The 21005-nt window shown below is 32.4% G+C and overlaps 1 protein-coding gene across 1 annotated transcript in view; it reads left to right on the plus strand.

The window, feature by feature from the left end:
• The window catches only part of GRID2 (glutamate ionotropic receptor delta type subunit 2), a 1955631-nt gene that overhangs the window by 491596 nt on the left and 1443030 nt on the right, over positions 1-21005 (plus strand). The window contains exon 2 of the mRNA XM_007495736.3: positions 1518-1673. Within this exon, the coding sequence (XP_007495798.1) occupies positions 1518-1673 (156 nt within the window). The remainder of the gene's footprint in view (positions 1-1517; positions 1674-21005) is intronic.

Genomic DNA, 21005 nt, shown 5'->3' on the forward strand with positions numbered 1-21005 from the left:
ATGTTGGTGGACATTCTTTCTTAGCTTCTGTCTTGCAGGAGGGTTTTGCCTTGTTAGCATCTTCCCTTCCCAGCTAGAAGCCTGAGTAAGGAGGGCAGGAAGTTCTTTGTGTAATGTATTTTAAAGTATTTTTCCCTGAGGCTATTTTTCTAGTCCCTGATACCTGTGCTGTGTCCAACCTTGTTTCTGCCCAATCTCTGTGTTCTGCTGACCAGGCTCTGTGCTTTTCAGCCTTGGGTCTCAAGTCTTGCTGCCAAGACCTTGCACTACCCTAAGGGTCAAGAATGGGTACCCTCAGTTAGATCCAAAAATTTAGAGATTGCCTTGACCTTCTCTCTATGACTCTGGCATTGATAGGTGTGATCAACTTGTGCTTTGATAAATATAGTTTCGCTTCCGTATAGTGTGGAAATCCTCAAATACTGCCTACCTTTAAGGCTGAATCCAATGAGAGATCCCTCTTGTCTGATTTTGATTTCTGTCCTTTTGAGACACTTTGTAATGATCAATTGGAAGGGGATTCAGAAAGCTCTTGCTACCCTGCCACCATCTTAGCTCCACTCTACCCTATATGAATAACTTAAATCAAAGAACCATAATCCCATACTACTTTTTATCAATTTATTGTCCTTGCCTAGTTTGGGAACTTTAGCTTAGGACTCACTGTCATTAAAGTTGAGATTATCAATTCATTTTTATCAAGAGAATCTTAATATTCATCCTTTCTAAGTTTGAGGGTCTTTCTCTTTGAGGCAATAGAACTGCTTATTCTTTCCCATACATTCTTCCCCATTCAGTAGCAAATGTGCTCTAGCAGGATTATTATTTCAATCCATCAGTACTTTAGAAATGTGAAGAGACAGTTACCCCCAGCAGACACATATCTCTAGCAAATATTTTGAAGGATGTTGTGTATAGTCTGACTTTTCTCAGGTAACGATTTGAAAACTAAAAATACAAGTACTGCAATTTTCTCTCAGCTAGTTTTATAGTGGAGAAAATGCTCTTGTTTAGAGTTGTATTTTAAATCTAATGCCATACGTATGGAACAAGAAATGCTAGAATCCACAGATGCATTAGTGAGAGGCAATAGCATGGAGAAACAGAGAAAAATCTTCTCTTGTAATATATGTGGATGATGCTTCCTTTTTTTCTACCACGTTTTAGAGTTAGAAAAAAAATCTGTAAAACTTAGAATCCCTAAAGATTCCTGGATAACAGAGAGCAGAAGTATAAGCCACTTTATCTCAGAAACAAAATGCTCAGCTTATTATATCATGTTCATAATGTTGTCTCGGCCATAACAGGCTGATATGCTATACCTCACTTTTAGTAGAAGGAAGTTAATACTATCACTGTACTAAGAACAGAGTTCATTCCTGTGATAAAATAAACTATACCCTTTAAGTAGGAATTCCAGTTTCTCCAGTACACAATAGAAAGATGCCTTGGCATCTTTCCAAGGTCATGACCAATTATTTATACTGTTTTTTAATAGCAGTAATCATTTCTTTCAGGAGCAATTTTTGATGAATCTGCCAAAAAGGATGATGAGGTGTTTCGCATGGCAGTTGCTGATCTTAACCAGAATGAGGAGATCTTACAGACAGAGAAAATCACATTTTCTGTGACATTTGTAGATGGAAACAACCCCTTTCAAGCAGTTCAAGAAGGTAAGGTCCATGCAAAGGTCATGAATGCTTTTTGATGAAGTCCATGGATTTTAAAGAGCACTTAGCCATCTCCATAATTTTCATGCTATTGCATATATCTTGATGACCTTTTATTTTTTTTCAAATTGGCTTTTTATTTTTAAAATGGTTATATAAACTGCTCCTGGTATGCAAGGATGAGGGAAGCTTTTTTGATTGAAATTCAGAATAATAGGGAATTGAAATGGTCTTCTACCAGCTTATTAAAAGCACAAAGGATGCATTAGAGAGGTATTCTGTATCTTGCCTTTGACTTAAATGAGTTCTCTGAGTTTTTTTGCCAACTTATTATATTTTAGTTGTTCTTGGGACTTGTATAACATTGCTAGAGAATTATTGGCCATTATGTCTCAATCAGAAATTTAATTCTGTAACCCTGAACTATCTAATTATTTTGTATATACACACAGACATATAGATATAATTGTCATCCAAATGTCCAGTGAAAATTAATGTTTATCATTTAAAGTTTCCCTATGTGTAGATATAAATTCACAGTTTGCACAGACACAAAATGAAAGAAATATAAATTATTTTTATTGAATGAACATAAACATTCTTCTTTGCCATGGAACTGTGATTTGGGCCCCATAAGCCCTGCAGCTATAAACACTAGTTTAGGCCTTTACTTTGGAACTGTGACTGGAAATTTTGTATATGTATCCAATAGCCCTGCACCCATTTCCAGCAAAGGGTCTATAGACATCTTTTGCTGACTGGTTGTCTGACCCCCTTCACTGTGGATTGAGGGCACCCAAAGTTGCTGCTGCTGGCATTGCTGCTGTGTCATATTCTGCCAGGCCCAACCATCACTGTGGTATGATAGATCTTTCCTAACAACCTGCTTTGTTGTTTTAGCATAGAAATTTTTTCCAGCCTGGACTTTTGTTGGCTCTGTTTTTCCATACTTCATTTTAAGATATTGTTTTTGAGTTATTTGGAGGGGAATGTTGGGAAAAGTTTGGCTGGATTGCTTCTTCTTTACCACAGGGGTTCTGTGGTTCCAGACAGGACTATTAATCCTCCAGCATCCTAGACAACTTTGTAAGTCTTTATGTAGTAGTCCTTTAGAAGGAGGCATTTCTTTACCCTGGAGGGAGCTCTCTTTACTGAAAAAAATGACACTTTCTGTCTTACTTATCATAGTAATATAATAAGAGTCTTGTAGTCTTATCCCTCTTTTATTAGTTTTTGGAGGAAACTTGTGATGATGACTGGGCATTAATAATGATTCATTTATGTGCTGAAATTTAGAAATATATCAGGATATTCTTCTTTAGCTATTGTAGGGAAGATTTTACCTAAGATTAGAAGAGAGGAATGATTCATTGTATTTTATTAAAGAACCTAGTTTAAACACTAAAAAGAAAACTCTTTTGTTTTGTTTTGAATAAAGCAAGAAAAAAATATCTATTTCTTAAAAACAGATTAGGCAGAATAAAATAGTGACTATAGCTGTGGACCTGGAGTTAGAAAAAATCTGTCATGTTTCAAATCCTATCTAATGCAGTTAACAACAGGGTGAATCTGGGCAAGTACTTTTCCAGTATTCAATTTCTACATGAGTAAAATGAGAGCTTTGGCCTTATTGATTTCTCAATTCCTTTGCAACTCTAAATCTTTTAAATATGTGACTTAGTGGGTGAGCATTTAAAAGAAAAAGGCATCTGTGGTTCCTGAGGTTATCACTATTTTTGCCATAAAATGCCAACAAACTGTCTGAAAATTTATTTATTTGATAGCCAATGGATAATACCATACCTTACACCTGGAAATTTAGGAAATCTTTTAGGGTTCTTAGTCATGTAACACAAGGTATAAACAATATGTTATTTAATAATTAGTTCATCCTAGAAATTATGGACTGAATTAAGTTGATTTTTGTTTACAGATTTAGAGTTTGCTTACAGATTTAGAGATTAATTTTAGATATCAATAAACTTAAACTCTTCTTTTCTAAAGAAACTTGATTATCAGAGTGTTTAAGGACTTGGGCATTAGGTCCACACAACTAGTAAATATCTTAGGAGGACTCAAACCTAACTTCTGCAACCAAACATAAGTTTTCTGAACTTTAAGTCTAATGATTTATCATCACACTGCTGCACATATGTAGCATGTTTAGAACCAAAAATTATGTCTCCCTATAAAGGAACAGATATGGACAGTGATCATGCATGAGAGAATAACTTAAACCTCTTCCTCTACTATAGAATCACTGATATCTTCTGAAGATTCTTTAATTGTGTCTCCTTATGATATTGCTTCCTATGATTTATGGGTGCAATTTTCAGAAGTATTTACTACATGTACATATGATCTCTACTAATCTCCTTTCTGGGTTCATCTGTAAATTGAAAAGTTTGTAAATGCTCTGCTATGTTAACAATAGTTGCTTCCATTGAACTTGAGGTCATGGAGTCTTTAATAGTTTTTAGTTTCTGGTGTTAGAGACTTCAGGTAAAATACAACTTCTTTCACAGAAGAGAAAAAGTAGATTCTGAAATCTTTCTTTTTGTTTAAATCCCAGTACATAAATGTAGATCATTTTAAAAAGTTTTAAATCTGAATACGTCATGCCACTGGCTTAGAAAAAAAATCTTCATAACTCTTTCATCTAAAAACAATTTTTCTCTGTCTTCAGAATATCCGTTGGAATAGGTATTTCTTCTCCAAAAGAAGGTTCTTTTTTCCAAGATGGCAAACTTTTTTTAGTAGTCACAGCAAACTGATGTTCATGTGTCTGGACATATATAAATTTATGTATGGATATTTACTGGTGAAAAAATTTGGGTCCAGAGAGGTTTTTACCTCATAAGGATCAAAAATCTAGGAAATTTCTGAGGCTAAAGACCAATGACCATTATTCAAATAGTTGAATCCAATTCATATCATTACTATATAAATGAGAAAACAGAATACCTAAGAAATGAAGTGATTCATCTAAATTTAAATGTTAATATTTCTAGAACATCTATCTCTTAACTCCAAATTTATTCCTCCTTTCTGCCTAATCCATTCAGGCTTGGTGGGCATTTGGAGGACAGGAAGGCTCATAGAGGAGCTACACAAATAAGAATTCATTGAGAGCAGATAGTGTTAGCATAGCAATGTGCCAACTGTTTAGTATAGGAATAGAAATAGATTTTCCTGAAGAAACTCCTAGGTGAGTGAATTCCCTTCAACATTATAGGATGACATCCTTCTCTGAAACAGAGTTTTAGAGAATTGCTTCTATTACTGAGAAGATACAAGATTTTCCCAGCATGATATAACCATACTAATTAGAGTTGGAACTTAAATAAAGGTGTTACTAGCTTGGAGTTGACATTTCTGTCTCCAAAATCAACTCTCTAATCCACTCTGCATGCATGTTTCTTTTATAGTTGCCTCTATAGGAGACTTTTGTGTTCATTTAAGTACATCCATGTGTGTATACTTATAGTACCTATTATGTATATATATAATATTTTTGTGCATATGTATAAACATACTTATATAGACTACATGATATATACCTAGCTAGAGGAAAAGTTATTTCACTTTTATTCCTGAGAATAATGACTCATTACATATATATTTTATGAATCAACATGTACTGTGTTGTGAAAATGAGAAAAATGATTAGCAGTTCTTGAATTTTGTATTTTCATATCATGGCAGTCTTTGATGTCCAAGAAAGTAATAATCATAAAAAATTCTAGTAAAAATTTTCAGGTATATAAGTCTATTGGACTTTACCTATATTACATGTCTCTAAAACAAAAATAATTCATTTTAAAAAGCATTTTGAGGAAGCATATTTTCTACAAAGTGTTTTATGGATGAAAGCACAGTAATATAAAATTGTTGAGCTTTATTGTTAAAGCTTAACATTGCTGATAGTTTCTCAATTGTTACACGTTGAAACAACATGTCAGAAATACAGAAGAAGAGAATATAATCTTTTTTAAGCAAAGTTTCAAAAATTACAACATACACAAATGCATGTGTGTTCTATAGTTAAATAATGACAATATCCAATATATTTGTGTTTTCATTAAAATAGTTTCAAGGCTGGACTTTAATACTTCTTGTTGTAATGGAATTTCATGTTAAGTATGACTATCAAATCAACATGGTACACCACCAAATGAATAATCTGTAAAAAAGAAAACTTTTAAGTCAAATGAACTTAAATCCTTAAAAAGTTTTCCCATCTGTAAAATAATGAGACTGGACAGTTCAGATTTTGTTTCCGTAATCTTATCTATGGACTAAACCTATGAGAGTATGACAAGATAACAATCATATTTTAATATCTTTGTGATCTGTAAAAACTTTCTCTTACTTTATTTTTAATTGACCAAATATATGAAAATTAGAATATATTACTTGGTCAGGACTATATAGAGTATATGCTATTATCTCAGATTTTTTATGGGAAAGTGTATTCTGGTAAGGCTGGTAGTCTTTCAAAATTATTCCCTTTATATGCTGAGACTTTTTAAAAGAAGTTACTGACATCAGGATAGCAGGGGAAATAATGAAATTGTCATCAAGGTATTCAATCTTTCTAGATATGTTATAGACTCATACCAGTTCTTAAAGATCATCATTCTTTCCAGCAAATGATTAGTCTTTATTTTTTCCCTAGGATAGAATGCATTGAGTTTTGAAGGATAATTCACATTTTACTTCCAAGGGCAAAGAATTTATTTAAATATTTGATCAATTCAAATATTTTGTTTGTGTTTTTGTTTGTGTTTTGATGATCAATGGCTGTTCTTATATATATATATATATATATATATACATGCGATATAAATTCTACTTACTTTATCTGACATGAAAACAGAATGACAAAGTATATATTCAACTGAAGAACTTTCCAAAAGAGGGCTGCCACTTCTGAAAAAAATATAAACAAAATTAACTTTAGTTTTCTCATGTACAAAATGAGAGAGTGACTTCATGGACCTTTCTAGATCTAAATCTGAAATCTTATGATTTTATGACAATGTCGTTAATTTTATAGGGAAACTAAGAATGTTGTATTTACAGAACAGTAGAGAGGAGGCTATGACACTTTTGTTAGTAAAAAAATAAAAGAACTTTTAAGATTATAGTTTGGGGTCCAATATTGCTTTGTGATTTCCTTCCTTCTTCTTAACTCTACTCCTTCTTTCTCTGCTTCTAACTTTCTGATCTTCACAACCACTTTCCTCCTTCCTTCCCTAACTTTTTGGATTCCTATTTTTGTATCATCTTTTCCTTTAGAATGTAAGATCATTGAGGGTAAGTTTTGTTTCTTTTTTGCTTATATTTATTTCCCCATTTCTTAGAATATAGTAAACTCTTAATGAATTATTTTTGTCTTTCTATTGCATTTTCCATTTTTGTACATAAAAGCCTTTCACACTAATTGATCATCATCATTGCTACTTGTGTTATCAGAGATGGGGAATCAATAATATATACCTTAGCAAAATCTGTCTCATCACTATGACATTAACCTGCTGTCGTTGATTTACCTTAATGTGGAACTGACAGAAATTCAGATTGTCACTCATCTTTAACCATTCAAACATACATCTGTTGGCTAGAAATGAGGAAAAACTGTGGAAACCATGAGATTTCCACAGCATCATAATCAACTATTTCTCCTTTAGCCATGACCACCATATAAAATATCTAGTGAATACCAGTGGTCATATTCTTTCCTTATTGCCTCTGCCCTCCGGCTGTTCCCTAAGTCTTTTCTGTGTGTCAGTAATTATTTATAGGATAGTATTATTTTTTTTTCTGAAAATCTCCCTGAAGTTCCAAAACGATTGTGGAATCAATCAGAAATAATTAAATACATTTGTCAATGAAAACTCTTAATTGATATTAGTCATTGACTTTTCTTCATTCCTCTGAACTTTTGTATCAATATGAGGGACATTTGCATGTTCATATGTACAAATATGAATTAATTAAGCCCATTTTCATGTGTGGCCTTTGGACTTTGTGTTTTAATTTAGAGATATATTTGGTATACTCACGTGCTCATTACTAATTGTGCTTCTCTATTGGTGAAAATAAGCAGGAATTCAAGAAAACATAAAAGGGAATCTAACTGGGAATGAGAACACATAGAAACTGAATTATTTGACAGATAATAGTGCTTGGTGTCATCAGCAGTTTTTGAGCAGTCTCCCTTAAAGAGGATTTGCAGAGGTTACATTCAGCTGAATGGGAGTACAGAAATTTCTTTCTCAATGAAATCATAAATCCAGTTTCTGTTCTTGACTTGCCATGATATTATGCCAGTCCTCTGCTGCCTTAGTGACTCCTATCCAGAAGCCCCATCTCTTGTCCAGACTAAGATCAGAGTCCTCCAAATGAGAGGAATTTGAGAAGGAACATCACAAGTGGCATATACTGTATTAGGGGAAGGAAGTAAAATCTTATGGCCTGGCAATCAGGCAGAGAGGATGTGGCTAAGAGAGTGCTGGTACATCTCTAGTTAGCAGCACAGCTGGCTTGGGTGAAGGCAGCTAAGAGAGTGCCAGTATGGATAGTCTAAGGGAGTGCCAATGTGCCAGAGATTGGGCTCAGAGCTGGTGTAGCCAGATTGGGGAGGAGGCTGCTAAGGGGATGGCTGACCACACATGGCTGGTGCCTTTTCTTTCTCTGATCTGATCATTTTTTTTGCCAAGAAAACCCCAAAAGGTGGCATGAAGAGTCAGACATGTAAAAACTAGACTCGAATACAGGACTACAATCCCCATGAGCCTTTGCTCCACTTCCCCAGAATGCCTTGTAATCTCACCTGGGCCGAGATCGAGAAGGTATTTAAGTTGATTCAAAGGCTTTTGAAGGGCTCTTGGCTTTTTGGACTTCTGTTTGGAGCAGGCTCGTCTCTTGCATGATGTGAGGTTATTTTGTCTAGGCCTCTGGCCTAGGCACATGTTTCTTACTTGTATGTTCCTTAATCTTTAGCCTTTAATAAACCTCTAAAAAAATATAATACTCCTTGCAGAGAGAAACTAATTCTACCTGCCTCAGTCTCCCCATCTCCCCTAAATTTTAATCTTTACAGACACCACCACCAAAATGACTAAATAGCCACAAGATACATAATTATCTGTAAAAATATATACATTTATATCATGTTTTAAACATTTTAGTTATTAAGTAGATACAATCTGTTCTTCCCTATTTGAGCTGAAGGGTTGAAGCATTAACTGATAGATTAAAAAAAGAAACCTAATAAAAAGAACAATGTACCTACTGACCACAATAACCCAAAAGAAAGCAGCCATAAAAATCATATGGCTTCAGTTCAATGAATTGACCAATTTTGACTCCCAAGGACTGAATGTATTACTCTTTTCACTTAGATATGGAAAGAAGCACATTATTTAACATAAACCAAATGTTGACTTGTTTCTCTTCATACTTTTTTTTTTGTGGGGTTTAATTTTGGAGATGAGATTCTCCCTATTTTGCTTCTTCTAGAAATAAATTGACCACTTATAGACTCAATCCCACTGCAATTTTGTAGAGTTTTTCTTTTCTTTTTTTAATATAAATTTAAAATATAACTTTCAGAGCTATTTTGCTTGTCTGTGATTCTTTCTAATCTTCCTTCAGTGTCCTCTGTTGTGCATTAAATATGTTATACTATTTACAATTAAGATAATTTCATTACTTATCTGCTCTACTCATTACATAAAAAGTACAATAGATAGGATTCTTAATTTTCATTATAAATATACAATTAAAATGTAAGAGCCAAATTTATTATTTTTGAGCATGAAAGCACAAATAAATAAAAATCAGATATTTAATGCTAGAAATGGATTTTAGAAATCATCTCCTCCAATTACGTTAATTTAGATAGGTCACAAGCATGTTAAATGCTCAGAGATACATGATAGCTGAGTTGTAATTTGAACCTAAGTCTTCTGACTCCATATCTAGTGATCTCACCTTTTAGATATATCTAGCCTAAAATTTTCTATTTTGGAAGAAATATGTGAAATCATGATAGTAATATGAAATTAACCTAGTTATAAGTGCTCAATCAGATACAAACCAATTGAACATAGGCTGTGTCCATGCCTGGCCACAAACTGGAGTAGATATAGATCTAAAAAGTGTTATTGCCACAAAGAAGCAGCTTAGAATATGTGCCTTTGAGCTTAGTGGGAGATGAATGTGACATTAAATTCATTAATAGAAGAGAGAGAGAATGAGGCTCCATCATTCTGAAGCCTTTTAACATAGACATCCTAAAATGAAAGGTTCGTTTTTCCTACATAAAGTTAATGATCACTTCTAAATACAATTTTCCACCTTTTATTCCATCAAATTATCCTATATCTCTTTCTGAAATCTTATTAAATGTCACATTTTAAAGTTGCTCTTTGACAAGGTTTTGTCTTCTTTTATGACTCATTTCTAAGGAATATGCATTGATTTGTGCATATGCATGATACATACTCTTCTTTAAGGCAAGGTTTTTTTTTTCCACCAAAAAGCTCTTTTTATTTTGTAAATTAGTCAACAGCTCAAACTGTTGGATATTGTATTTTTTGTACTTTTCTGCCAATTATATGACAATAACTATGAGATATGATCCAAAATATTATTGCAAATGCTTGCCTCCATCTTTCTTAATTTTTAATTAGGTATGCTCTCTATATACATTTAGATTATTCTTCTAAAGAAAATCATAGTGATAAAAAAGTAGCAAAATGTCTTGATGGTTATTTTTAAATTAGCAAATTAGTATGAAATATTAATATAAACATTAGCATATTTTGCAACTGTTTATATGTAAATAAATGAATTTGGATATGTAAAAAGCCAAAAGTTTTTACTCAACATATTTTTGTCTCTCATTGATTTCCTTTCTTTTTTCTACATCTGTTGTTATATTTAATGTGGACTTTCCCCCCATTTAGCATTATTGAATAAAGATTATTGTAGATTTGTTAATTTCCAGCATATTGGTAAATCTTAATTGTATTGAAGTATTTCATTATTATGTACCATAATACTTTAAGCTTTTCACCCCACTTCCATTTTTTAACGATTATAAATAACTGTGAAAATCTGTAACCACTCTTTTAGAATGTATATTGGACCTTCAAGGAAATATTATCAGGGAATTACTGAATACAAAACATATCTTATGTCATTTATTGCATATTATTATATTGCTCTTTAAAAATATCCAAGAAGTTTATAGCTTAACAAGCATTGCCTGAATGTGTCTGTTTCTCCATAATTACACCTGCATTGGATTTCATTCATTTTAGTTTTGATAATTTAATAGAAATGAAATTATACTGGAAAAATTTCCTTTGTCTGTGTCTATGACTGTCCATTAGTTTGAGCAACTTTCTAGTGATGTTAAAAAACCATGTGTACTTCCATTTTTGAAAATTTTTGAGATATGACTATTTTAAAACACTGAAAAATTATAATAACCTGGAAAGGAAGAAGAATGTGAATTTTTTGAGAAAGCAATCTGGTATCACATACTGAAAGTTATGAAAAATATAAAAAACTTTTGATCTGATGAAACTACAATTAGAAATATACCTTACAAGTGAAACAACAAAAATGACGTAACTATACAAAGATTTACATCACTTCATTACTTGTAATTGATAGGGAGCCACTTATATGTCTAATGACATGGAGATGGGTAAAATATGTGTGTTACCTTACAAGGGAATCATAAAACTCACTTGAGCAACAAGTATGAGTAACATGAATAACTATGCTAAGATCTTAAATCATTCAACAAATTTACTGAGGATGTAAGTGTGCTAGAAATTGTGTAAGGTTTTAGAAATACAGAAACAAAAAAAATGAAACAACCCCTATTCTTAAAAGTAAAAAATAAAAATAGAATTGGGATTTCTGATCCTTTCCTGTAAGTGTTTAATAAACTATATTAGACCTAAAAGGAAAACAGAAAAATTTACTGCCTATAAATATTCTACTTTTTAAACATGAAGAAAAGGTTTAGAAAGGTAATTTAAAAATTAAAAATTACAAAAAAATCTTACAGCTCTTAAGACTAACAATTAGTATGTTTTTTTTTTTTTGAAGAAAATAAAGGATCATAGAATCAGAGGTGGAAAGGATCTTTGAAGCCATCTAGTTGCATTCCCAATGTTGTGCTAATAAATGTTTAGCAACTTCTGCATTTTTGAAAACTGCACAGGATACTTTTAAGCTTTAAATGGAATAACATTTTCTACAATCACTTTTACATCTAAATGATTAGCAATAACAAAAATAAAAGTCCTGATTTATTTTTGCTGATTTCTGAGATATAAATACTCACTCTGATGTGTAAATACTTATCCTAAAATTAAACAATATTTGAGAGCCACAATACCAAGCCTATTATCCTCTTCTCCCTTTCATACCAGACTTTTCAAGTTATTTTTGAGTTATCTTTTCTTTGTTAAATTGTGTGCTCATTGAGGGTAAACACTGTGTTTTGTCATTCTCTTTATCTCCAGGGCTTAGTGTGGTAACTGGAATATTAAAGATGTTTAATAAACATTTATTACTATGGAGGTAACTTAGCCCTAGAGAAGTGAATGTACAAAGTCACAGAGAGATTAAGTAGCAGAGGTAGGTCATAAAGTCAATTCATTAAACTAGAAATCCATGGTGGTTTTTGTTGTCCCACTATGCTTGCCTAATTGAAACTTTCATTGCCTTAGCATTGTAATATCAAATGATACAATAATAGTGAGGTTTTATATTCTTTTAAATTAAAGAAAAATTTATTTGAACATTTTCTTTTTATGTTTTGAGTTCCAAATTGTCTCACTTCCACCCTTCCTACAAACACTGACAAAGCAAACAATATGAAATCAATTACATATATGAAATCATGACAAAGTATTTCCAGATTATCCGTATGCAAAAAAAGATGAAAAGGAGAAAAGTATTCTATTTTCAGTCATAGTTCACTAGTTCACTCTAGAGGTGATTAGGATTTTTCATCAGAAGTCCTTTGGAATTGTCTTGAATCACGGCATTCATAGAGTAACCATGGCTTTCATGATTAATTATCATTACAACATTGATATTACTTTGCACAATGATCTTCTAGTTTTTCTCACTTTATTTTGCATTAGTTTGTATAGGTTTTGCTATGATTTTCTTAAAAGCATCAGTAGTTCTCCATCACGATCCTATGCCACAAGTTTTCAGCCATTCCCCAGCAGATAAACATTCCCTTCATTTCTAATTCTTTGCAACCACAAAAAAGCAGCTATAATTTTTGTTCATATAGGTCCTTTCCTATATATGTGTTTGTGTATTTATGTACGTAAATTTTGGGGCTTTGGGGTTTAGCCTTTAAAAAGCTTTTGGGTTTAGCCTTTAGAGGGCTTTTTGGCTTTTGGTTTGGACTGTTAGATTTTTTCTTTCTTGGACTTTTTTGGGAGACAGTTGGTCTTCATTGTCAGACTTAATTGGGGTTGGATTAAACACTGATTGGGTCGGTTTTGATTGGGTGGACTGGGTTGCAACTTTTTGGGATGGTTGTTATTAGTGGCAGTTATAAGCAGTTATAGGTAGACATAGTCAGTTTTAGGTAGTAATTATAGGTAGTTATAGAATAACTAGTTTAGACATTAGGAAATGTCATTTCTCAACCTTTTTCCTATATTTCCTTCCTTTACTGTATTCTTTTCTATCTCTATTTTAATAAAATTAAATTTTAATTGTTAAAAGCTGCTCTTTTATTTTGTCAAACCCCTATTTTAACCCTTACAGCTCTTATTTTATAAGTGGTATTAATCAGAGAAATTTACTATGAAATTATATTACTTCATTTCTATGGTACTTTTTAGCAAAATACTATTTCCCTGATTAACTTTTAAAATTAGGTTTATTTTTGCTTTTCTTTAACTGAGATCATGACTACTATCCCTACCTTTTTTTCACTTCAGTTGAAGCATAATAGATTCTGCTCCAGGCCTTTATGATAACTTTCTGTTCCAGTTGTTTCTTTTAAACAACATAATGGTGAATTCTGTTTCTAATCCATTCTGCTAGCCACTTCTCTTTTGTGAATAAGCTTATCTCTTTCACATTGATTCACATGTATGTTCCTGTGTATTTACTTAGACCATATTTCTTCTTTTTATCCTTCTTTATCTCCTTTTATCCTGTCACTTTTCAAAAGTCTGTCTTTTTCTTACTGCTTCTTTTATCTTTTATCACTTCCCTACCACATTTCTCTTTTCCCCCTCCTATTTCCCTACTGGGATATATATATATATATATATATATATATATATATATATATATATATATATATATATATATATATATATATATATACACACACACACTCACACACCAAAATTTTAGTTTTGGTGTGCATGTATATGTGTGTGAAACATATATATATGGAGTGAGACAGAGAGACAGAGACAGAGAAATTCATTCTTCCCTCTTTGAACCAATATAAATGAGAGTAGCATTCAAACACTGCTAACCTCTATGCCACTATTTTCTCCTCCATGATAAAAGCTCTTCCTTATGTACCTCTTTTATATGAGGAAAAAATCCCCATTCTACCCTTTTCTTCCTTCTTTTCCCAGTACCCCAGGGATACCTCTTCCTCACCCTTTAATTTTTGGGTGGAGAGGGATCATCCCAAAATAATCCATTCACAGGCATATACTCTTTGTAGACTCCTTTTGACTTCCCTAATAACCAACAAGTTCTTAGGAGTAAGATCTATCATCTTAAAATATAGGAATATAATTGGTTTGACTTCATTGAGCCCCTTATGATCATTCTTCTGTTTATCTTTTTGTTTCTCAAGTCTTATTCTGGAATGTCAATTTTTTTTTTCATTTAACTCTGAGGTTTTTGCATCAGGAATGCTAGAAAGTTCTCTATTTCATTAAATCTCTTCCCTTCTGAAGGACTATACTCAGTTTCATTTGATAGATTATTCTTTGTCTTCCAGAGTAGCATAGTTTAAGTTCCTTTCTTCTTTAAAATGGAAGCTTTTTAAACTTGTAGGATTCTATCTGTGGGTCTATAATATTTAAATGGTTTCTTTCTGCCTGGTTGCAACATTTTATCCTTGACCTGGCAGCTAAGGGATTCGAATATAATATTATTGGGAGTTTTCATATTAGGATCTTTTCCAGATGGTGATAGGTGTTTTATTTTTAAGCTTTTATCTTCTGTCTTAGAATCAATAGATGTATCAATTCAAAGACAGAAGATTGGCAAGGGCTAAATATTGAAGAAACAACTAGGAAGTGTCTGAAGCTAAGAGGACATTTCTTTTGATTTCTGCTTAATCCTCTGGTTTTGATATTAGGGCAATTTTCCTTGATGATTTTTAGAAATATGAGGTCAAAGCTTTTCTTTGCAAATTTTTTTCCCAATTACATGTCAATTCAATTTTTATAACCATTTTCTGAGATTTTGTGACCCATGTTCTCTCTCTCCTTGCTTTATCTCTCTCTCCCTTCCCCAAGATGGAAGATATTAACATATAGGTCTTACATGTGTTTTCATGCAATATACATTTCCATGATCATCATGTGAAAGAAGACATATATTACTTAATCAAGAACAAAACTCATTAAGGAAATAAAGTGAAAAATTATGTTTCAATGTGAAATCAGAATCCATTGTTTCCTTCTATGGTGATAGATAGCCTCTTTTGTCATAAATCCCTTGCAGTGGCCATGGGTTCTTGTATTCTTGATAATAGATATTATTCACAGTTGATCATCATAAATTATTGCTATTACTATGTACAACATTTGCCTATTTTTTCTCACTTCTCTTTTCATCACGTCACATGTCTTTCCATGTGTTTTCCCATAATTGTCATGCTTTTGTCATTTCCTATTTCACAGTTATATATGACTAGAATCATTAACGTTCCCCAATTAAGAGACATTCCTTAAATTTCTGATTCTTTTTTACCAGAAAGTGAACTGCCTGTTTATATTCTTTGGACATTAATCAATTGGGGAATGACTTAAATTCTTACAAATTTTACTCAGTTCTTATGTGTTCAAGAAATGAGGTCCTTATTGGAGTCATTTGCTACAAAATAAAAGTCTTCCTAGTTTTGTCTATTTCACTTTTAATCTTCATTGCATTGGTTTTGACTAATGCAAAATATTTATAATTTAATTTAATACAGTCAAAATTATCTAATTGACATCTTGTAATGTTCTCTAAGCCGGGTTTGGTCATAATTTTTTCTCTTAAACACAGATTTGACAGGTAAACTATTTTGTGCTTTCCTAATTTGTTTATACTATCATCCTGTATTTCTAAACCAGGTATCCATTTTGACTTTATCTTGGCATGTGGTGTGAGATGCTGGTTGATGCCTAATTTCTGTCATATTATTTTCCAGTTTTCCCAGTAGTTTTTGTTGTAACAAATATACATAGTGAGTTCTTCTACCAAAGCTTGGATCTTTTGTATTGTCAAACACTACATTGCTATGGTCATTTACTGCTGTGTTTTGAGTGCCTAATAATCTATTCCATTGATCTGCTACTATATTTCTTAGCCAATATCGGATTGTTTCTCTGGCTGCTGCTTTATAATACAGTTGAGATCTAGTACAGCTAAACCACCTTCCTTATATCATTAATACCTTTGATATTTTTGGCCTTTTATTCTCCCAGATTAATTTTATAATTCTTTTTTTCTAGTTCTCTGAAATAATTTTTTGTACTTTAATTTGTATTGCACTAAATAGGTAAATCATTTTAAGTATAATGATCATTTTTATTTTATCTATCCATGGGCAATTAATGTTTTTCCAATTATTTAGATGACTTTATTTGCATGAAAAGTATTTTTAGTTATGTTCATATAGTTTGGGAGTTTGTCCTGGGAGGTAGACTCCCAGTTATTTAATATTGTCTACAATTATTATTGTTTTCAAAACCTTACCTTCCACCTTAGAATCAGTATTGTGTAATGGTTCCAATGTAGAAGAATGGTAAGGACTAGACAATGGGGATTAAGTGGCTTAGTCAGGATTACACAGTTAAGATTTTTGAACCCAGGACTCCCTAATCCTAGGTCTGACTCTCAATCCACTAAGCCCCCAGATTATTTTGAATGAGATTTCTTATTCTCTCTTTTGCTGTTGGACATTATTGGTAGCATAAAGATAATGTTTATGATTTATATGAGTTTATTTTATATCCCGCAACTTTACTAAGGCTCTTACTGGTTTTGCTTAGTTGTTATTGTTGGGTTTTTATTTTTTTGTTTGTTTATTCTTTAGGATTACCTAAGTGTACCATTGTATCATCTACAAATATCAATATCTTTATTTCCTCAATGTATTCTCTAATTAATTCAATTTCTTCATTTCTAATAGCTATATGTCACATTTATATTATAATATTAAATAGTAGTAGGAATACTTCTATCTCATCCCTGATACTTTTTGTGGACGGTTTTAGATAAATGCTATTTCTTATTTTGAGGACTTCCATTTATTTGCATGTATTCTAATGTCTTTTTGGTAGGAATGGGTATTGTATTTTTGTCAAAAACGTTTCCCTCCATCTTTCAAGATGATCCTATGGATTCTGTTGGTTTTATTATTGATATGGTCCATTATATTGATAGTTTTCCTAATATTGAATGATTTTTGCATTCCCAGTGTAAAACTCATGTGATCATAGTATATGATCTTTGTGGTATATTGCTGTAATCTCCTTGCTAGTATTAAATTTTTTCATCAGTATTCAATAGTGAGATTGATATATGATTTTATTTCTCTAATTTTTCTCTACCTGATTTAAGTTTAACATCATATTTGTGTCATAAAAGGAATCTGGTAGAAATCGTCCTTCAGCTATTTTCACAAAAAGTTTATAAAGTTTTGAAATTAAATGCTTTTTAAAAAATGTTTGATAGTTTTCCATTATGAATTGATCTGGTGGTGTGGTGTTTTTCTTTGGGAGGCTTGTTCTATTTCTTTTTCTTAGATGTAGTTGTTTAAGTATTTTACTTCCCCTTCTGTTAATCAGGGCAATTTATACTTTAAAAATATTCATTTATTTCACTTATGTTGTCATATTTATTAATATATAGATGGGAAAAACATTTCCTAATAGTAGTTTTAATTTTGTATTCGTTGGTTGTGAATTTGACCTCTTCATCTTCTGATAGTAGAAATTTGGTTTCCTAATTTTTTATTTGGAATTAACTATCTATTTTATCTATTTATCTATTTTATTTTATCTATTTTATTGGTTTTTTTAAACCATTTCCTTGTTATATTTATTAGCTCAATAGTTTTCTTTCAATAGTATTAATCTCTCCTTTAATTTTTGGTATTTCATATTTAGCATTTAATTAGGGATTTTTTTTTTCATTCTCCCCATCTACTCTTCATCTATTTCATTTGATGTAAGAATTTGGAGATATACATTTTCCCCTTAGTACTGTTTGGTTGCATACAACAATTTTTGGTATGTTTTCTTCTTGTTGTCATTCTCTTTAATGAAATTGTTGATTATTTCTATAGTTTGTTCTTTGACTTAAGCTCTACCTCTCTATGCCTTTTAACTATAACCATGGCCCCTGTTTCTTTGTGACTGACCAAAAACCTTCCTCTTCAACCTGAAACTGTGACTCAGAACTTAGAATTGCCAATCAGTTCCAGTTGTATCCAGTGCCAACAAAAAATCCTCCTTGATCTCTTTCTGACCTGTCATTTGATTCCCTTAAAATCTTCAGAAACTGCTACTGCCAGTATTGTCAAGTCATCTCTGAGACCCGACTCTGGAGCTATAGCTACTCTCTAGGCTGGTTCCCAACCCAGACCTGTCCTTCAACCCTCTTAAGTTAACTTATGCTAAAAAAAAATGTCTCACAATTTTTTTTTGGCTATACCATTCCATAATTGATTTGGGGTATTTTAAAAACCTTTTTTTGGAGGGGAATGTTAGTAGAATACAGCTGAGTTGCTTCTTGTATTTCACCATCTTGCCACTCCTTTTTTGTCCTAAAATGCAATTTAATCATATTATCATTTCTACATGAGTATTATATTTCTAAATTAATATATATTTTATTCAATTGAGAATGAATCATATACTCTTTAGTGATATGATTTTACCATGTGTATATTCTATACCAACTGGAAAGAACTAATAGTAAGTTGAATAAATTAATTTAGAAAAAATATTGAAAATACAAAGACAAAAATGAAACAGACCCTTCCCTCAAGGAGCTTGTCTTTTGTTACAGTGATAAAATGAAAATTCAAGTAAGTTAATAAACTAAGCATTAGTAAATCGAGAGAGTGTTATCAGCTGGAGAAATTAGGAAATGACATACCTGGGCTGTGCTTTGGAGGAAGCTAGCTATACTGTAAGGTAGAAGAGAGGAACCTCAGCATGATTAACTATGCCAAGACAGAGAAGTGGAAGACAAAATACCACACATAGATAATATCTCACAGACCAATTTGACTAGAATATAGAATTTGTTAAGAAGAGTTACATGAAACAAGTTTGTGCAGATAATGTGAGGAGAGTTTAAAACCTTTAAATGCTGTGCTAAGGGTTTGTATTTTATCTTATTTAATAATCAATTTTTCAATATGTGTAAATTTGACTGTACAGGGAAAGATTGATAAATTAAGGGAATACTGCCATAGTGCAAGAGAGAGGTAATAGATAATGAGCAGAGATACTGAAGGGGACAGATGCTAGAGAGATTATAGATCTAGCTCCACAGTTAAGATTTGTCAGGGGGCAGCTGGGTAGATCAGTGGATTGAGAGATCTAGAGACAGGAGGTCCTGGGTTCAAATCTGACCTCAAACACTTCCCAGCTGTGTGACCCTGGGCAAGTCACTTAACTCCCATTTCCCAGCCCTTACCTCTCTACTGCCTTGGAACCAATACACAGTATTGATTCCAAGATGGAAGGTAAGGGTCTAAAAAAAAAAAGATTTGTCAACTGGGACTGGAACATAGGAGATGAGGAACAAAGAAGAATAAAGGATAATTCTAGTGTGGTGAACCCAATTGACTAGAAATATGATGATGCCACCAACATGGACAATACATTTAAAATTCTAGTTGAAGATTTTGGAGCAGCTAAGTAATATGGTTTATTCATTATTATGGTATGTCTTCCATATAGAACTGATATCAAACCCACTGAAGTCTGATGAGATTATCAAGGAGAATAGACATTGGAAAGATTAGAGCTCAAGATAAGACCTTGAGGTACATTTCCTCTTATGGAAAAGTGGAAGGATAAAGAACTAGCAAAGGACATTGATAAGAAGAGATCCATGGAGATAGAAGGAGAACCAAGTAGAAGTTGTGTCATGGAGTCAAGGAGAAGAAGTAATGTCAAGGTGGAGAACATTCTGTTCAAGTGCAAAAAATTGTAGAAAAGCCAAAAAGAATAAAAATGGAAAACAACACAGTGAAGAAATCATCCATAAACTGGGAAAGCAGTTTATGAAGAAGTTGAGCCAGATGTCAGATTACAAGGGCCTGAGAAGTGAGGGAAATGTAAATAAGAGAATAAAGTGGTCACAAAAGATGGAATCATCAAATGGTGATGTGTAAGCCTGTGTGTGTGTGTGTGTGTGTGTGTGTGTGTCTGTCTGTCTGTGTCAGTGCTTGTTATCAAGGAGGGGAGACCACCACATGCTTTCAGATAGCAAGTGAGGGAACCTTTGAATGAGACAAAGCTTGGAGATGACAGAAAGATAAAGAATAATGGAGGGGATAAAACTACATTTTATTTGTTTATATAGTCAAGTTAGTTAACCAGTCTATGTTCAAAGAAAGAAAGCCTTGTTTTCTATTTGTTGGCTGTGTAAGATAGAGTTAACCAAACCCTATTTGTGTTTTTGGGCTGAGAAGGTAATTGTGAAGAAAGTGCTTTTTTAAAATCATAAAGTGCTTTATTAATAGAATCTATTATGAGCTAACAATATTCACTAATATTCTGTTTTCACCTATAAATAAATTACCTAAAATGATCTAATTCCTAGTCTCTCTTTCAGAGAAGATGTGGCTCTCATGCAAAATGCAGCATAAGAGAATTCTTGTATAGTATAGGATTAGTGGGTCAGGAAAGATGAGCATTAAGCGCCCTTCATTTGCTGAAGCTCTGCATGTGAATTACTGCTCTTGTTCACTGCTGCTAACTACATCATCTATATTCTTAATCCATGAACCTAATTCTGTCCTGAAGCAGATATTTTTTCACCTGGTATATTATGATTTTGCTACCT

The sequence above is a fragment of the Monodelphis domestica genome, chromosome 6 (genome assembly GCF_027887165.1).
Source record: "Monodelphis domestica isolate mMonDom1 chromosome 6, mMonDom1.pri, whole genome shotgun sequence".
Taxonomy (NCBI): domain Eukaryota; kingdom Metazoa; phylum Chordata; class Mammalia; order Didelphimorphia; family Didelphidae; genus Monodelphis; species Monodelphis domestica.